This window comes from Dipodomys merriami, unplaced genomic scaffold (genome assembly GCF_024711535.1).
Source record: "Dipodomys merriami isolate MVZ:Mamm:240054 unplaced genomic scaffold, mDipMer1.0.p SCAF_15, whole genome shotgun sequence".
Lineage (NCBI taxonomy): Eukaryota > Metazoa > Chordata > Mammalia > Rodentia > Heteromyidae > Dipodomys > Dipodomys merriami.
In genome coordinates, this window is record NW_027202826.1 from 12,386,639 (window position 1) to 12,404,142 (window position 17,504).

The 17,504-nt window shown below is 40.4% G+C and overlaps 1 protein-coding gene across 5 annotated transcripts in view; it reads right to left on the minus strand.

Annotated features, from left to right (window-relative positions):
• Fam13a (family with sequence similarity 13 member A) overlaps window positions 1–17,504 on the minus strand; it is a 191,163-nt gene that overhangs the window by 52,790 nt on the left and 120,869 nt on the right. For 4 of the 5 annotated variants that reach the window (XM_070022269.1, XM_070022271.1, XM_070022270.1 and 1 more), the window contains 2 exons: window positions 3,903–3,944; window positions 1,540–1,719 (listed from right to left, as the gene is read on the minus strand). In XM_070022269.1, coding sequence (XP_069878370.1) covers window positions 1,540–1,719; window positions 3,903–3,944 — 222 coding nt within the window. The remainder of the gene's footprint in view (window positions 1–1,539; window positions 1,720–3,902; window positions 3,945–17,504) is intronic. The other variant, XM_070022273.1, reaches the window with a different exon arrangement.

Here is a 17,504-nt window from a genome sequence, read left to right on the forward strand (position 1 = left end):
TGCTTTGCCACTCAAGCCCTAATCCTAACCCTTTTTGCTTTGGTTATTTCTTTTCAGATAGGGTCTGATGATTTTAGCTGTGCAAACCTGAGAAAACAGTGCTCAAAATCTCTGACTCTTGAGTAGCTGGGATTATAGGTGTGTGCCACAAACCCACACCCATTACCAGGAACTTATTTTCATGGGATTTTTTCCCTCCTTAAGGCTACCACCTCACTCCTACATATATCTACATTTAATATCCTAATAATAAGAACTTTATTATCCTTCCAATGTAACCTGCTTTCTCTTTCAATTTGCAGTAGGAATTTAATATAATATTTATATAACAAAGAAACATTTGGGTCAACGATCTAGTTCATTTTGTTTTAGAAAATTCAAACCACCTTGACTTAAAAAATATTATTAAACCTGATGTGTTCATGTCTTCGCTACTTGGGAGGTTGAGATCGGGAAGGATCTCAGTTGAAGGCTAGTCTGGCAAAGAAAAACAACAACAACAAAAAACAAAAAATGAACAAGATTCCCTCTCTCAACCAATAAGAAGCTGGGTTTATCCTAGCTACATATGAAGCATAAATAGGCTTGAGCAAACAGTGAGACTCTATACTAAAGAAAATTAACAACCAAAAAACCAGGCACTCGTGGCTCATGCTTGTAATCTTAGCTACTCTGGAGGCTGAGATCTGAGGATCATGGTTTGAAGCCAGCCCTGGAAGGAAACTGTGAGATTCTTATCTTCAATAAACTATTCAAAAAAGTCCAAAGTGGGGCAGTGGCTCAAGTGGTAGAGCACTCACCTTGAACAAAAGAAGCTCAGGGACAATGCCCAGGTCCAGAGTTCAAGCCCCAGAACTGGCAAAGAAAACACACACACACACACACACACACACACACACGAGAGAGAGAGAGAGAGAGAGAGAGAGAGAGAGAGAGACAGAGACAGAGACAGAGACAGAGACAGAGACAGAGACAGAGACATAGAGACAGAGATAGAGAGACAGAGACAGAGACAGAGACAGAGACAGAGAACAATGGAGCTGGGGACATGGCTCAGGTTCATAGAAAGGGGAAATCTGCTGGTTAAAAAAAACTATTTTAGGGCTGGGAAGGTGGCTCAGTGGTAGAGCGCTAGCCTTGAGCTGAAGAGCTGAGGGACAGCGCCCAGGCCCAGAGCTCAGGCCCATGACTAGACCCAATAAAACCCAAAAACTATTCTACTAGTCAATTGCCTCTAAACAGACACATGTCAATCTCCTCTTGCCATGCTTAAGCTCTCTCTACAAAGATTCAGAAGGAAGCCTGAGCTACATCCAGTCAGTAGTGGCTTCTTACAACACAGCAGACAACCAAATGACATGGAGGCATTCTTTTAATCACCTCTGGCTCTCCAATGTGAGCTAAACGTTTGGAATGGTCAACATGAAACACTGAAAGGGACAAGAGAGGCGGGACTATAACACAGTGACTGCCTTAAGTGTGTATTTTAAATGAAAAAGAGAAAAACTCAAGCAAGAAGGAGAGAGGATGATGACTTACTTTTCTCTACCATGTCGAACTTCATCCGGCTCCTTTGGCTGGCGTCTCCATTGTCTGGAGGATGTGGAGGAAGGTACTGATGATATTCCAGACTCTGAGTCCTCTGAACTTTGACCTCCAGAGCTATTCACATCAAAAAGATGCTGCTCTACGGCGGACCGGATGGTTCTTTCCAAAAGTCTGGTTTAAAAAAATAATAACCAAGAGTCTATTCAAGCCATCAGATTTATCAAAGATTTACATTAGAAGCAAATAATGCTTATGATTTTGGAAATACTTCTATTTCCAATGGAAAACCATTTGTGTTTCAGGAGTAAAGACAGAATAGCGACACATTTATCTAACCTTTTGGTATCATGAATTAAAGAAAAACAACCAATAGCACCCACCAATTTGTCAGCTGTGTTTCTCGCCTTTTTGAGTCTAGAATTGCTGAAATGCTCCCAGAAGTCCAGCCACTACTAGGAAGCATTCAGGAAGTAAGGGCCATTTCATTTAAGCAGAATGAGAAAAGACATTTTTCTTCGCAGAATGATACCATACTTACTTTAGAAAGCTAAGGTTTCTTCCAGATTTTGTACTAGCTCTGCAGCTCCACAGCATGATTTACAAAGCAAATTGGCAGAAGGATCTTAGGATTCCTACTATACATTTAGAATCCCTTTAAGATAAAATATATAGGAAATACTACATTGAAAAAAATGCAGCTCATCAGAACAATTAAATAGCATAATAGCATTGTATGATCTTTTCCAGCTTCTAGTCCATTAAACTGTGAATGTGGAAGACGAAAGTTGGATTCATGTAAACATCCAAAATGTATTTTTCAAGTTGTTCAGGTAAGTACATAGGCTGGAGAGGATGTACAGTAAGATAAAACAGGTGTTTTTAGATCTCTAGAACCTATTGGCGCATCTAGACCTTTTCTTTTTATCGCCACACTATTTAATTCTAAGTATGTTGTCATGGCAACTCTTTCATTTATATTGATCAAAGCATGCTTTTCTTCATTTGAAAAGGAATAACATGTTTTCTAAATGCTTAGACAGACAAGTACCATTCTCTTAAATAACATGGGTTTTGAGAACTTAAAAACAAGTCAAGATTTCCCAAATGGAGTTTTAGAGGAAACTCTTCATTCAAGTTGTATTGAAAATACTTTTAAGACAATGAACATAATGAGAGAGGTGGATATGATGGAGAAATGCATACAGCAGGAATGATTCATCAGTCATTTGAAAAATACTTGGCTGGGGCCTAACACATGGCAGCTACCGCTCTTGGTGCTGGGAGACAGCACTAAGCATGGCAGACCAGGACCTGTGTTTAAGGAGCTGGCATTCTCTGGGGGCAAGGCGGAATGCACATGTCCAGTAATGTACCAGACAGTGGGACATCCTCTGAACCATCTGGCAAAGGCCGGAGCGTGAGTACGGTCATGGTTAGGGACTGATTCTCAGAAGGGATCAGATCTGAACAAGAAGCAAATGATGAGAGAGTCCCGGTCATGCTGAAGAAGAGCCTCGGCCAGCACATAGTATAATGAGCAATGTGGCTAAAGAGGCAGCGAAGGGCAAAACCTGGAGTTTGGATTTCATCTAAGTGGAAGCCTGAAGGAGGAGCGACAAGTGTCAGGCCTAATCAACAGGGCACCCTCACTGCCCCGAGGGGAAAGGACTTGCTGCCATTGCTGATTTGCTTTCTCTTCTGCAGCCAAGACTGGAAACCCTGAAGGACAGAGCTGAAAGCTCATTTGCTATTCCTCATCAGATTTCCATGCTTGGCACGTTATAGGCAGTCAGAAAGTATAGGGTCAACCAAATGGACTAAGTAGGGAGAAAAGACATGGTCAGTACTTTAACCTTTAATTCCATGCCCAGTACAAGATTTCTCCCAGAGTTCATTGACTATTAATACAATGGATATTATTAATTCACATCATTAATAACAGACATAATGATATCTTTTTGTAATGAAGAAAAAAAAATCCTGACCATGACAGGCATGGTGGTACATGTGTGTAATCTTAGCACATAGGAGGCTAAGGCAGGAGGATTGTAAATTCAAGGCCTGGACTATAAAGTGAGTTTAAGGCCAGCCTGGGCTACATAGTAAAACCTTGTCTTCAAGCAAGACAGAATAAAGCAAAGCTGCTAGTTTCAAATAGTGGGGGTGTCTGTAGTCCTATGCAAGCAGGAATATTTTCTTGTTCTCCCCTGTATATACAAGTAGCCTGAAAAAAAATCACTCATCATCTTGATCTTTTAAGACTATAAACCATTAGATTGCTTCGACTCTGTTTAACAAGTGGGAAAAGGCATTAAAAACTCTCCAAGCCCCCAAATGCAATTGAAATAACTTACTCTCCAGTGGTGGAAATATTGCTGACCTGGGAAACATGAGCACTGTGAAAAAGAAACAAAGAGAAAGAATGTGGGGTTAGATGAAGGACCCGAGATGGAGGAAGCCAGTGCCTCACGGGGCCCCAGGCTGGAAGAACTAGCCAGGGCCTCAGTGACCCTCCCATGCTCCTTAGCCAGCCACTGCGGGATGCTCTGCGCCTCTCATTTCAGGAAACAGAGGCAGCCCAGTTGCTTCTTCCTGCACAGTGGCCACAGAAAATCATCTTTCAGCTCTCACCCATATCCTACAAGTGCTGCGGCCTGCCTTCCTGCCATCTATTTGGATTTTCCCATTCTCCCCTGCCCAAATCCATCACCCCCTCTACTTTCACCCAACAGGCCAACAGAAGTATATTTCTAGAATCCTGTCCTAACGTGAAGGACAGGAGCCACAAAGGGTAATAATTTCCATCATGGAAATCTTCTCAAGCTCCATAATGGTATCCTTTCTGCTGCTGAGACATACACACTTCATTTAATTTCCCTTAGAGATACAGCTCTGTCATGACCAGACAGGAAAGACACACAAAATCATGCTATTGTGTAAAGGGAAACTCATTTGAAAGATCAATAAACCAGTGAATGAGTAGACATCCTGCCTGGGGTAGACTTTCTATAGATTTTCTCACTGTTCACTCTGGCCCTGGGAGGTGAGCACTACTGTTTTCAGATGGAGGTGAGAGCCGGAGTGACATGTTTTCAGCCAGCGAGCTAAGGCAGAGAAGAGCTGGGATCTGAACCAAGAGAGACTTTGCTCTAATCTTGAGCTGTTTATTTTTAACTTGTCAGTTCTGGTACTTGAACTCAGGGCCTGAGCATTGCCCCCTGAGCTTCTTTTGCTCCAGGTTAGTGCTCTACCACCTGAGCCATAGTTTGGGCTTTTTTAGTAGTTTAGAGATAAGAATCTCATGGACTTTCTTGCCCTGACTGGCCTTGAACTGCGATCCTTAGACCTCAGCCTCCTGAATAGCTAGAATTACAGGAAAAGCCACTGGTGCCCAACTCAATCCTGAGTTCTTAATAGCCACATGGTACTGTCCCTCAACCCCTCCCTCCCTGGATGCATCTCTGTAGACAGACACCTGGGTTTAGTACTTTACTCTGCTTTTAATTACAATCCCTTCCCCTCTACTTCAGGATGCCTGTTATTTACCATGGTCCCCAGCCATAATTCCTCCACTATTCCTTGTCCTTAATGGGAACAGGCAGTCCCTGCTTCTGATGCCTTGTGGCTCACCCTTCCTCTCTGTAAATCCAACACTGTGTAATTAACTCCTATACTCCACTTCTCAACTCCATTATGCAATCTTAGTTTGGGAAACAAGGGACCGATGGGGATAATGGCTGGGGGGGGGGGGAACCAAGAATGGGGACAGGGAACAGATCTGCAGCTGCTGAGAAACACTCAAAGTGAAATCCGGAGCCAGTCAATCCCCAGGCGAAGACATATAATTCTTCTCCCCCTTTAAATACTTTTCATCTATTTTTCTTTGTGCCTATTAAAGCAGAATGATATATTTGTTTGTTTGTTTGTTTTTCTAGAACAAATGGCCTCCATGTACTGAGAAAGTTCCCTACCACTGAGCCGCAGCCCAAGCCCTAGTCTGACATTTTTATGTCTTTTTTTTCCCTTCTTTTTTTTTAAAATCTCCTGTGTGGGAAGAGGCAAAGGAAAGGAAGGAAGAGACAAGAAATGGCAATAAACAACCAGGACTTCAGATTTTCTATCAAAGTGCTTTTCAAACCTCAGCGTGCAAGAAATCACCTAGAAACTTGGTGATAGTCATTCAGAAGGCACAGAAAAAGATTCCCCTCTTTTTCTTTTCTTTCAGTGCTGGGGATTAGACCCAGGGCCTCATAAATGCAAATCAGGTACCTTACTATAATGAGTTATAGGCTCAGAAGGAATCATATATAGTAATATATTATTATATTATTATATACTATATAATATTATATTGTTATATACATTAGTATTTAGAGCTTTGTACTTGCTAGGCAGGAATTCTGTGAGCCATACTTTCCTCTCTTTTTGCTTATTTCAGATAGGTTGTTGTAGTTTTGTCTGGAACTCAGACTACAATTCTTCTACCTATTCCCCTATGTCCCTCCTAGTTGGAATTTTTTGTTAAGAAGGCTGGGAAGGTGGCTCAGTGGTAGAGTGCTTGCCTTGCATGCATGAGGCCCTGAGTTTGATTCCTCAGCATCAAATAGCAGAAAAAGCCGGAAGTGGCACTGTGGCTCAAGTGTAGACTACTAGCCTTGAGCTGAAGCACTGAGGGACAGCACCCAAGCCCAGAGTTCAGGCCCATGACTGACCAAAAAAAAAAAAAGATGGGGGGAGCTTTATAAATTTTGCCTCAGGCCATCCTTGAACTATAATTCTTCCAATCTCTACCTTCCAAGTAGCTGGTATTATAGCTACCATGCCGGGATTCTACATTTTTAATAAATTCAATTGCTCTGGTAATCTTGTTGGTTTAAAGAATTTACTTTGAGTAACAAGTCTCTTTCCTAATACTTAGAACTAAAATTCTTTAAAACTTCTATAACTTAGATATCCCAATAGTTACCTAAACATATCCTCAATAATGACAGTATAATATGAAAAATTTCATGCTAACTTTACTGAATATAAGTCAGTACATTAAATTTTGTTTCACTGCTTAAAAGAAAACTGTCTGGAGCCATCTATAGCAGCCAAAAATCCTTCCTTAGAATGTAAAAGTATATCATCTGTGTGCTGGTGGCTCACTCCTATAATCCTAGCTACTGAGAAAGCTGAGATCTGAGGATTACAGTTCAAAGTCAGGCCAAGTATAAAATCTCAGGAGACTCTTATGTCCAGTTAACCAGCAAAAATAGCTAGGTGGAAGTGTAGCTCAAGTGGTAGAGTGCCAGCCATGAACAGAAAAGCTAAGCAAGAGCAAAATCCTCTAAATTCAAGCTCTAGTACCAGTACACACACAGATATATACACATTATTAAAAAATTGATAATAAAATCAAATGGACTATATCCATTCTTGCTAGTATACTGGTTTCAGTTCAGATTTAAGATAAATTCATATTTTCATGTTTTTACTAGTACTGCGGAATGTGTAGCTTATGTAACTTCTCCATAATTTCATGGTTTCTGCTTAAAAACAAAACAAAACTATTTTTCATTGGGAATCAGAAAAGAGGCGGTTCTGGCCACAGGCAGGTTGCTGGCTTGCTTAGGCTGCTCAGGGTTAGTTTCTTCCTACAGAAAATGAAAGGCTTAGCTAGGGATCTCTGTGGTTTTCATTTAGCTTTAAAAGTTTATGACACTCAGACCCAAATTTATTGCCCGAAAGTTTAAATCATTACAAAAGGCTATAACTGCTTCTTTACTTTTATGATATTAGATCAGTCAAACTCATGGTTCATTAGACACCCAAATGGTTTTGGTTAGGTGAACAAATCTTCTCCATGATTTTGTGGGATGTGTTCAACAATTCACCAATAAGAAGAAAATTTCCTACAGTACTAAAGACTACGGTTCTCACAGTTCTCATGGCTACAAGTCTCTGACTCAGAGAGAAAATTCTAAGACACTGAAACAATGATAGTCTTCTTCATCTATGTATAGTTTGTTTCTTTATCTTTGATGATACATTTTTGTCAGAGCCTTTTGATTGACTAGCTAAGAAAATGCTTATGAATTATACACAAACATGAGGGGGAATCTCTTTCTAATGCTGATACAGCAAGTACTGAAACCAAGTGACTTCAGTTTCTGGGCTAACCCCAGTGTTATGGTCAATACCATCTCTCCAACCTACTGTTCAGCCATCTTTAGTTTGTCTTTATATCCATTAGCAAAACCTGAACTACATTTCCTTAAGCCAATTATGCTCAGCAGTATTAGTCTGTAAAATTTGCATGTGATAAGATGCACAGATGCCTGTTGACAAGTGATTCTTTAATTAGATCTCTTGATTTGAACTAAAGCATACATCTGAAAAGAAAGAGAAGTTTCAAGCCTATTTAAAAAAAAAAAGACATCTTGCAAAAGCATGCATTCTGGGTTCTCTTATTTCAGTACATTTTCTGTGGCTTGTCTATTCCTGCCTGTAAAATATTACTGTGTTAATCAAAACCATGAGGCCTAACAGATTACCAGTTCTCTCCAGTATATAACATTTACATATGCTTATTTATTTTTCTTAATAATGATTAAGGATTGAAAGGACAATTATATGGTGTTTGTTTAAGCCTAAGGATGAAGATCACAAAACTAATAATCAAAAAAGCATTTAACATTCCCTAGTGTTTTTGTGTCTCATCGTAATACCGAGAGTTGATAGGTAGTGTCAACCATGGAGGAAGGTGACCGAAGCATTATTAACTTGCAACTGTATCATAGCTCTCTGAAAGCTTAATATTTTAGTTCACTTTTTCAGAGTGTCATACACTAAAACGAATTCACCCACTCTTCAATATTCCTTTTGACTTAACTTGTAGTTTTGCTTATCTTAAGCAGGGGGTTAATGGAGCACTTCTAGGTATTTAAACTTGTGGTTGGTATTAGAAATTTTTTGGATCTATTTTGGCTTCAATATACTAGAATATAAATTAAAAATAATATAAACACTCTATGGATATTACTAAGCAAGAGGAAAATAATCTACTTTCTCTAAATTCACGTCTTGTTCTTTTACATATTAGGCCTGATGTGAAAGAGAAAAATTACTCTTTATGGATATGATCTTAATATTAAATTTTAATATTAAAAATGTTCTTCCAGGGCTGGGAATGTGGCATAGTGGTAGAGTGTTTGCCTAGCATGCATGAAGCCATGGGTTTGATTTCTCAGTGCCATATAAAAAGCCAGAAGTAGTGCTGTGGCTCAAGTGGTAAAGTGCTAGCCTTGAACAAACAAAGCTCAGGGACAGTGCCCAGAGTTCAAGCCTCAGGACTAGCAAAAAAAATGTTCTTTTAATAAATAAAAGACAGCCCAGTATAACATAAGCATACTCATCCCTCATACTACTTCTTTTACAACTTTATTACAGTTTTGAGTTTTACATATTTAGCATGTACTTTTGCATAAAAAGGAATTTAGAGAGTTTTTTGTTTTAATAGTAGGTTTATTAAGCAAAATTATGAAAAATAATGGATACTTCTTAAGGACACTGTACCCATTTTACAGATAGGAATTTGTGGTTCAGAGTTCAATAGCCCACTTGAGTATACAAATGACTGCTTCTATGTAGTCCCTCAGTTCCTGGTTGGCCACAGAATGAGCAATAGAACAATCTATAAAGGTGCACTTGTTTGGTTCAATGTATTGACTAAGCTGGAGATCAGAGGGAAAAAACACAACAATTGTAGTTGTTTTTGAACACTTGAAAGCACACATTAAATCCAATAATCTCCCTGTTTTTTTGGCTCTTTCTCCAATGTTTTTGTTAGATGATCCCAAAAAGGATCCTCTCTCCCCACCATTCTTCCGCATTCTAGTCCTCAGGATAATGAAATAAGGAAGCTGATGGGGGCAGAGAGGTGAAAAGATCCACAGCTCAGCTCTGGATGGTTCAGATCAGATTCTATTCAGCTTCAGGAATTTCACTTGCTCCTCCTGGTCGGTTAGTGCAGGAGACAAAGGAAAGAATGAAAAGTTGTTTATTTTTCCCCTCTCTTTCCCTTTGGGATCCTCATTGGCACCCATTTATATTGCTTCGACGGTAAAACATGAAATCAGCAAGGTAGAAATACATTTCTCAATGTGGAGCCTTAGATATGACTTTCTTTCTTATTGCTGTAGAGCTGGTCCTAGGTGATTTATTTATTATTGGGGTTTGAACTCAGGGCTCCGTACTAGCTAGGCTAATGAGATCCACAAAGCCATCCCTTCATTGCTGGGATCACAAGCAAATGCCACTGTATCCAGCTACGTTCTTTCTTTCTTTCTTTTGCAAATGCCACCATATGCAGCTACTTCCTTCCTTCCTTCCTTCCTTCCTTCCTTCCTTCCTTCCTTCCTTCCTTCCTTCCCTCCTTCATTCCTTCCTTCCTTCCTTCCTTCTTTCCTTCCTTCCTTCCTTCCTTCCTTCTTTCCTTCCTTCCTTCCTTCCTTCCTTCCTTCTTTCCTTCTTTCCTTCCTTTCTCTCTGTCTCTCTCTGTCTCTCTCTCTGTCTCTGTCTCTCTCTTTCTTTTTTCTTTTTGCCAAGACTGGCCTGGCATCCTGATCCTCCATTTTCAGCCTCCTACATCCTTTGTGTGATAGGTACACAATGCTGTGCCCAGCTCTGGGCCAGAAAGGGGGTTTCCTGAACTTTTCTGTGTGGGCTTGTCTCAAACAATAATCCTTCCATTTCAGCCTCCCATGTAGCTAGGATTTCAAGCACAAGCTAGCTTTTTGGCTTTTATAGCACTGTTGCAATTTCAATGGGAATCTGAGAGTAATTTTACTAGGCAAAGGTGACATGAAATCTCTAAGAATGTCCACATACCTAGTTGTTTCTTTATCATGGTGAAAAATCAAGTAGCTACTTAATAAATTGCCTGCTTGTTTGTTCTACTCATTAGCAGCCTTGCATACTAAACTCCCATATTTTTTCCTACTACATAATAATGAGTAGCTTTTACTTCAAGAAGTTGTTTTGGAAAACAGACCTTTTTAAAGGACAAACCCAACTTATTTCAAATTAATATTAATGAAATCATGATATAATTGTAAACATAAACCTTGGCATAAGTTGTGTGGAAACATACTTTCCCTCACAAAGCTATCAAATGATGCTTTCAAAAGTTTTCTACATATCAAGACAAGAGTGGTATGATATAGTTTTCAGTTCTCCATTTAGCATTAGGGGTGTGTGTGTGTGCGTGCATGTGTGTGCGTGTGCATGCGTGTGCATGCGTGTGCGTGTGCGTGTGTGTGTGTGGTATGGTTCTCAGGATTGTACTCAGGGCCAGTGCAACCTAGGCAAATATTGTATCATAGCTCTTTACCAAGAGCCACAGGTAGCTGTTTAATTTGAATTCATCTAAAGCTAAAACTTGAACTCAACATAAACTCTATAGTTAAGAGACTTTTGTAAGGCTGATGAATCCTGTGTGCTAGCAATTACAAATGGACAAAATCCTAAGGAATGATTTGGTATATCAAAAAGCTAACTTGGAAATGAGTCGGGAATATTATTAGAAAGCAGATGAAATATTGAACCTGACCCTAAGTAATTCCAGATCAGCTAGAGTAGTAATTTAGTTTTATTTGTGCCATATTTAAACTTGGGGAAAGTTTAAAGTAGACTGTCAACTCCAGGGCTGTGTTGGAGCATCAGGTGAGAACACAGACTCAAGGAAGTCCAGTGTCCTTGTCAGAGGACCTATCATGAACGAGCCCGTGAGAGCCACATGAGTAAGACTGGTTGCCTGTATATAGCCCTTGATGAACATCTTTAGGCTCTTGATAGCACAGGCAGACATAGCTAGATGAGCTAGAGGTACAACCCAGGGATATGTAGAGAGGGAGTTCAAGGGTTGAAAGGGGGACAGGATAAGACAGGGCAGGCTCTAGCTTTTGCCACAGCAGCTTGAAGATTAGTATAGGTGAGAAAGACAGGAGTAGGCAGAGATGAGATAAACAGACAGTGGAGATGAAGCATCCCTGAAACCCAGGCCCAGGTTTGTAGACACTGAAGACTCAGACACATGGAAGTAGAGCCAGCAACAGAACCCAGACAGACCTGTCCAGATGCCAGACAGCAACAGGCCAAGTGTGCCTGGAAGAGCACCCAGAGCAAGATGCTTTGATGCTGACTGGAGCCACTGGGGTGGGGTCTCCTGTTCCTGGCTTCCAGCCTAGAACATGAAAGAGCCCAGGATATAGACATCACTGCCAAGAACGCCCTTCACCTGAAGTGTGCAGGTGCAGGTATGTTTTTGCTCCAGTATCACCAAAGAGTTGACCCAAGCAAGTCCCTTTCCCTTCATTTCCCCAGCGATTTCCACAGGACTGGCCAAGCCCTTCCCAACAATGTGGAAAATAATGACACCTACTGTTTGAGTTACGGTACCTGTGGCTGTGACACACTTGACAGGCTGTTGGCACGTGTTAATGAGCAGTTACTATTTCCTTCCTATTCACAGAAAGACAAACGGCTCTCTGTTGAGTTAGGTTAGATTAGAGAAGCATGCAATTAGAAATGACAGACTTGTTATCACAGAAGATCGTTGATTTAGAGTAAAAATGTAGGTAGGTCCTGATCTACAAAACTCTAGCTTGTTCCAGGACTGAAGGCCACTTAGATACACAGGAGATAAACCTGTCATTGAGACATGACTGTTATGAGAATATCAAGCTCCAGAAATGGAAATTCTACCAAAAATGGAGATAGCTGGACAGATAGATTAGATAGATAGATAGATAATTTGTGCTGGTCATCGGGCTTGAACTCAAGGTCTGAGCACTATCCCTGAGCTTTGTTTTACTCAAGACTGGCCCCTTTCTGCTTGAGCTTTTTAATGGTTAGTTGGAAATAAGTATCTCACAGACTTTCTTGCCCTAGCTGGCTTTGTACTGAGATCCTCAGATCTCAGCCTCCTGAGCAGCTAAGAGTACAGGTATGAGCCACGGCTGGAAATTCTATTTTATTGTAATGGTTAAGAGAACATCGAGTTACAGATAGGAAAATTCTATCTAAACCCTGTAAGAGGAACAAACGTAAGGAATGGAGTAGCCTCTTTTGGTCCCTGCTCCTGTGTGTCTACCTAACTAGTCACAACAAAGACCCCGGACCTTCACTGGAGTGAAGCCTCTTCACAGCCTACCTGGCATGGTAACTCTCCTGACTCTCCTTCCATGGCTCATCTCGGGCAGGTTTACTTTTGTGGACCACTTACTCTCCTTCCTGGGGACTGGAGGCTGCTTTGTTCTATCTTCTTTCATCTGTTCTGATCTTGTTTCCCTAAGTACTGACCACTTACTGGCCTGTAGCCACCAAACCAAACCCCCCAACTACTGACCAGCATTTATGCGTGGCCCGCTGCCCATCCGCTCTGTACAGCTGCCTAGGTGTGGACCTACTTCTGGTGAACGCCCAGCTTAGCAGATGTGTCTCATGTCTCGACTAAAAACTGACCAATCGACACTTTCCAAATACAACAGATAATAGTCTACATCCAGGATTCCTAGTCAGCAGAGAACAGCTTTCAATGGGCCATTTCTTTTCGCTCTCAAAAATATATTAGTAATATCTGGAGTTTAAAAGGGCCAGTGTAATGTTCTTTATCATGTTAATAAATCACTAAGGAATGCATGGGGTATGTAATAGCCCCCTTTCTGAGCACTTGCATTAATGAAAAAGTACCCCTTAGTTCAAATATCCAGCATCTGAAAAGAATACCTCCTGGCAAATTCGCCTTGCCCTATTGTAAATGTGGGCTAGAATTCAAATTCATTCTTTTTTTTTCTCTTAATTTCATAACATTTTAGTTTTTATGACTCAACACTGAAAAGGTCAAATAGCTTCTATTGAAGCTTCAGTAAATATTAATTTTGTTTCACTCTTTATTTTGCTTTCATTCTACAAGTACAGAATTTCTTTCCTAAAGACTACATTATTAGTTAAGTGTTACAGTTTAGATAACCCCAAAAACTTTTGCACTATAAAACACCATGATGTGACTCTGAAGACAAACGGACTTTTCCCCAGCCACCTTAAAGGTGATGAAAGGATGTAAAACACAGATAGATGCTACTGCCTAAAGGAAATCGGCAAGTCAGAGAAAGGGCCCTGATTGCCACAATTCAGGACTAATAGTTTCCTGTGCTGTTAAAACTTAATTTCTACCATTAAGCTATAAGCATGGGTGTGGTAGTTACGTAGTGAATGCCAGAGTCACTGTGGGTCAACACAACAGCTCCATGTGTTCACTGTAATTGCAGAGCTGATATAGCCTAGGAACCAGAATATGCTGACTTGGTTGGCAGGATATCAGAACTTAAGAAAAACAGACCACCATGTTGTCTCAAACTGAAACCTCAAATGTTCTCGTTCTTCCCACAAAATGATTATGCAACAGGCATTGTCGCCAAAGGGCACAGCATACTGAAAATCCCTTCCTCGGCTCAGCCTGGCACCCTACGACACATCTCTGAGCTATTGTGATGGGATTGCAGTTGAAATCAAACTTGAGGACTACTGTAACAAATCAGATGCAAAGTGAGTAAATAAACAAAGTATGTATCACACACACCCTGACATTTCCTTTAAAAAAAAGCAGACCTCAAAATGGGAGGACACAGAAGAGAAATGTCAACATCTTTAACTTACATGGTTGTATGACTTTCCCATATGTTTTCTGAGGCTTTGAAGGGGATAGGGAGTTCGGGAATAAATGCATCAGGGAAAACTGAGTTCTAAGTTTGCTCTCAATCAGACAGTTCATAGAATAGAATGACATTAGTATTGTACTCATTTGGTCATTGGAGAGAAGTGATCTTTAACATCTGCTTCTGTTAGCTTGTCTGTTTTAATAGCTGTTATTCTGATCTCATACACTTTAGAAAATAATCCTGAAACTCCATAAACTTGCTGAATACTTTGTTCATTATTTAGCTACTATATGGAAAATAAGCTAACATAACCACAGTCTTCTTCAAATTATTGGTTCTTGAGTTTATACTGCTCTTTCTCCATATATATATATATTCATATATGTATATAGAGAGTAGATTGTGGGTGTATGTGTGTGTATTTACACATGTACAGGGCCTTGGGCATGCTATGCTAATGCTCTATCACCACCTCTAGCCAGACTTTTAAATTTAGGTTTAATTTAATTCAAGTTTTTAATCAGTTTTTAAAATTAAAATGTACACCTTGACATTTCTGAACTGAAAACAAAGCATCTAGTTCATTTTTTAAAACTATAGTAAACATCACACATGGTTTCTCAAATCAAATGGGGTAAATAATGGTAAGTATTCCAACAAGCCTTCTCTGGCTACACATAGAACATCCTATAGAACAGTATTGAAACAGGCAAGAAAAAAAAAGAATCCCAAAGATGCCTCAGTCTTCCTCCTACCTGCAGTAAGCCATCAAAAATGCAAATAAATACCTCAAATAGAAAAGTGAGAAAAGACTTCCATCTTCCTGTGAACTAAAAAGAAAATAAATTTTGGATTAATATAATTTCTGTTAATAGACCGTGCTAATTGCAGTAAACTTCTGTCACAAGTTTACAAATTTTGCTGATTCATCCTCATCCTATTAGCTCATGATGGATTCAAGTTAACAAAACACTGCGTGTGTGTGTGTGTGTGTGTGTGTGTGTGTGTGTGTGTGTGTGTGTGTGTGTGTGTGTGTGTGTGTGTGTGTGTGTGTGTGTGTGTGTGTGTGTGTGTGTGTGTGTGTGTGTGTGTGTGTGTGTGTGTGTATGCAGGTCCTGAGGCTTGAACTCAGGCCTGGGCACTGTCCCTGAGCATAGATCTAGGCTAGCACTCTACTACTTGAACCACAAACCACAGCTCCACATCCGTTTTTATTTGTTTTTATTTTTTTGGTGGTTAGTGGGAGGTCTGAGTCTCAGGGACTTTCCCATGGGGCCAGCTCCAAACTGTGATGCTCAGGTCTCAGCTTCCTGAGATTACAGGCATAAGCCACAGGCACCACCTGGCTAAAAAACTATTTCTTTAAGGAGACCATCAACGGAGGTTTTCTGTATTTTTTTTTGCAAATGAGCCTGACAAGTCAGTCAGCAGAGGAAGGTGTTTCTTACCTTAATCTACAAGCCCAATTCAAGCACTCATTTATTATACGTAAACTCTTAAAATGATTACTGCCACAATTATCCCAACCAAGTTAATTGCAGCTCATTTACATGCTGATGAAATATTTCTGTTAAGTGCGAACCACTTCAGAATCTTTCCCCAGCAATGGAGACAAGCACATCAGTAAAAGAACATTCTTGCCTTTCCTTCTTCTGTAGCTACTCTACTATGTATTTTCTAGTGTGAATAACATGAAAGAACAAAAAATTACAAATATAATTTAAGTTCCTCAAACAATACAGAAACAATAGAAAGCTAAATATAAAGATATTTGTTTTTTTAAATGTAGAATGAATGCTGTAATTATTTTCTTTTCTTCTTTTTTGGGGACTGACAGTACTTAGATTTGAGGTTTGAATTCAGGGCCTTGAGCTTGCTTGGCTGATGCTCTTACTGCTGAACCATACTCTGATCCAGTTTTTTGCTGGTTATTTTTAAGATAGCATCTCATTTCTGTCCAGATGCAGGTCTGGGTATGATCTGTCTATGTTAGGCATTAAGATATCAGGTATTAGGGGCTGGGAAGGTGGCTTAGTGGTAGAGTGCTTGCCTCGCATGCATGAGGCCCTGGGTTTGATTGCTTAGCACCACATAAACAGAAAAAGCTGGACGTGGTGCTGTGGCTCAAGTGGTAGACTGCTAGTCTTGAGCTGAAGAGATCAGCGACAGTGCCCAGGCCCAGAATTCAAGCCCCACAACCAACCAAACAAACAAACAAAAAAAGATATCTAGTATTGCTGGGCATGGTTGGCTACAATCCTAGCTACTTAGGTGGCTGAGAGCTGAGGACTGCTTTGAAGCCAGCCAGAGCAGGAAAGTCGGTGAGATTCTTATCTCCAATTAACCACCAGGAAACAGGAAGTGGATCTGTGGTTCAAGTGGTAGAGCACTAGCCTTGAGTGAAAAAGCTCAGGGATAGCATCCAGGCCCTGAGTTCCATCCCTATGACCAAAGGAGGAAAAAAGACTCTATTAGGTAGGGCCAGTGTGTTCAGCCCTCTGTTAAGAAGATGGTCTTAAAAACTTATCTGTCCAGGCTGGCCTCAAACCTCAATCCTCCCAAATTTAGTCTCTTAAGTAGCTAGTATTACAAGGCACAAGCCACCAGTACTTGGCTTATTTTTCTTTTCTATGACATAAGTTTTGTTTCTTCTAATAAAAGACCTCAAAGCAAAGACTGAGTCAGTCTCCTGCATATTTATTTTCTTATGTATTACTGATTGAACGACAAATGCTTGCTTCAGCTGGCAATATTAAGCTGGCAGGCAACAAAATCATACTCCAAAGTTAGAGTGTAATACATAAATGTGCATGCATGCACACACACGTGCGCACACACACACGTATGCACACATACACACACACACATGGACACACACACACACACATTTGCCCCAGGAGTGGAAAAGATTTAACACTCTAGCTTGGAATATGGCACATAAAATCTGGCATATTATTTTTCATTGTCCCATGATCTGAGTTTACAATCTCAGTCTTGCTCAACTCTTCCAACACCCATCTTGCCATAGATATTATTGCTAATAATGCACGAGAGGGTAAGGGATGGGCAGCCTTGGTATGGGCTCATAATGTAGGGGCTGAGGGCAGAGTTTGAACTGAGAGGTTGTGGAGATTCAGCATGGGAGGTAGCTACATTTGGGGAATGTCCTGGTGTCCTGAGATGAAGCCAGAGAGGCTGCAGTATTTACCGGAAGTGATGACACCAACCTGCCACAGCCGCTCACAGCAGCTTGAA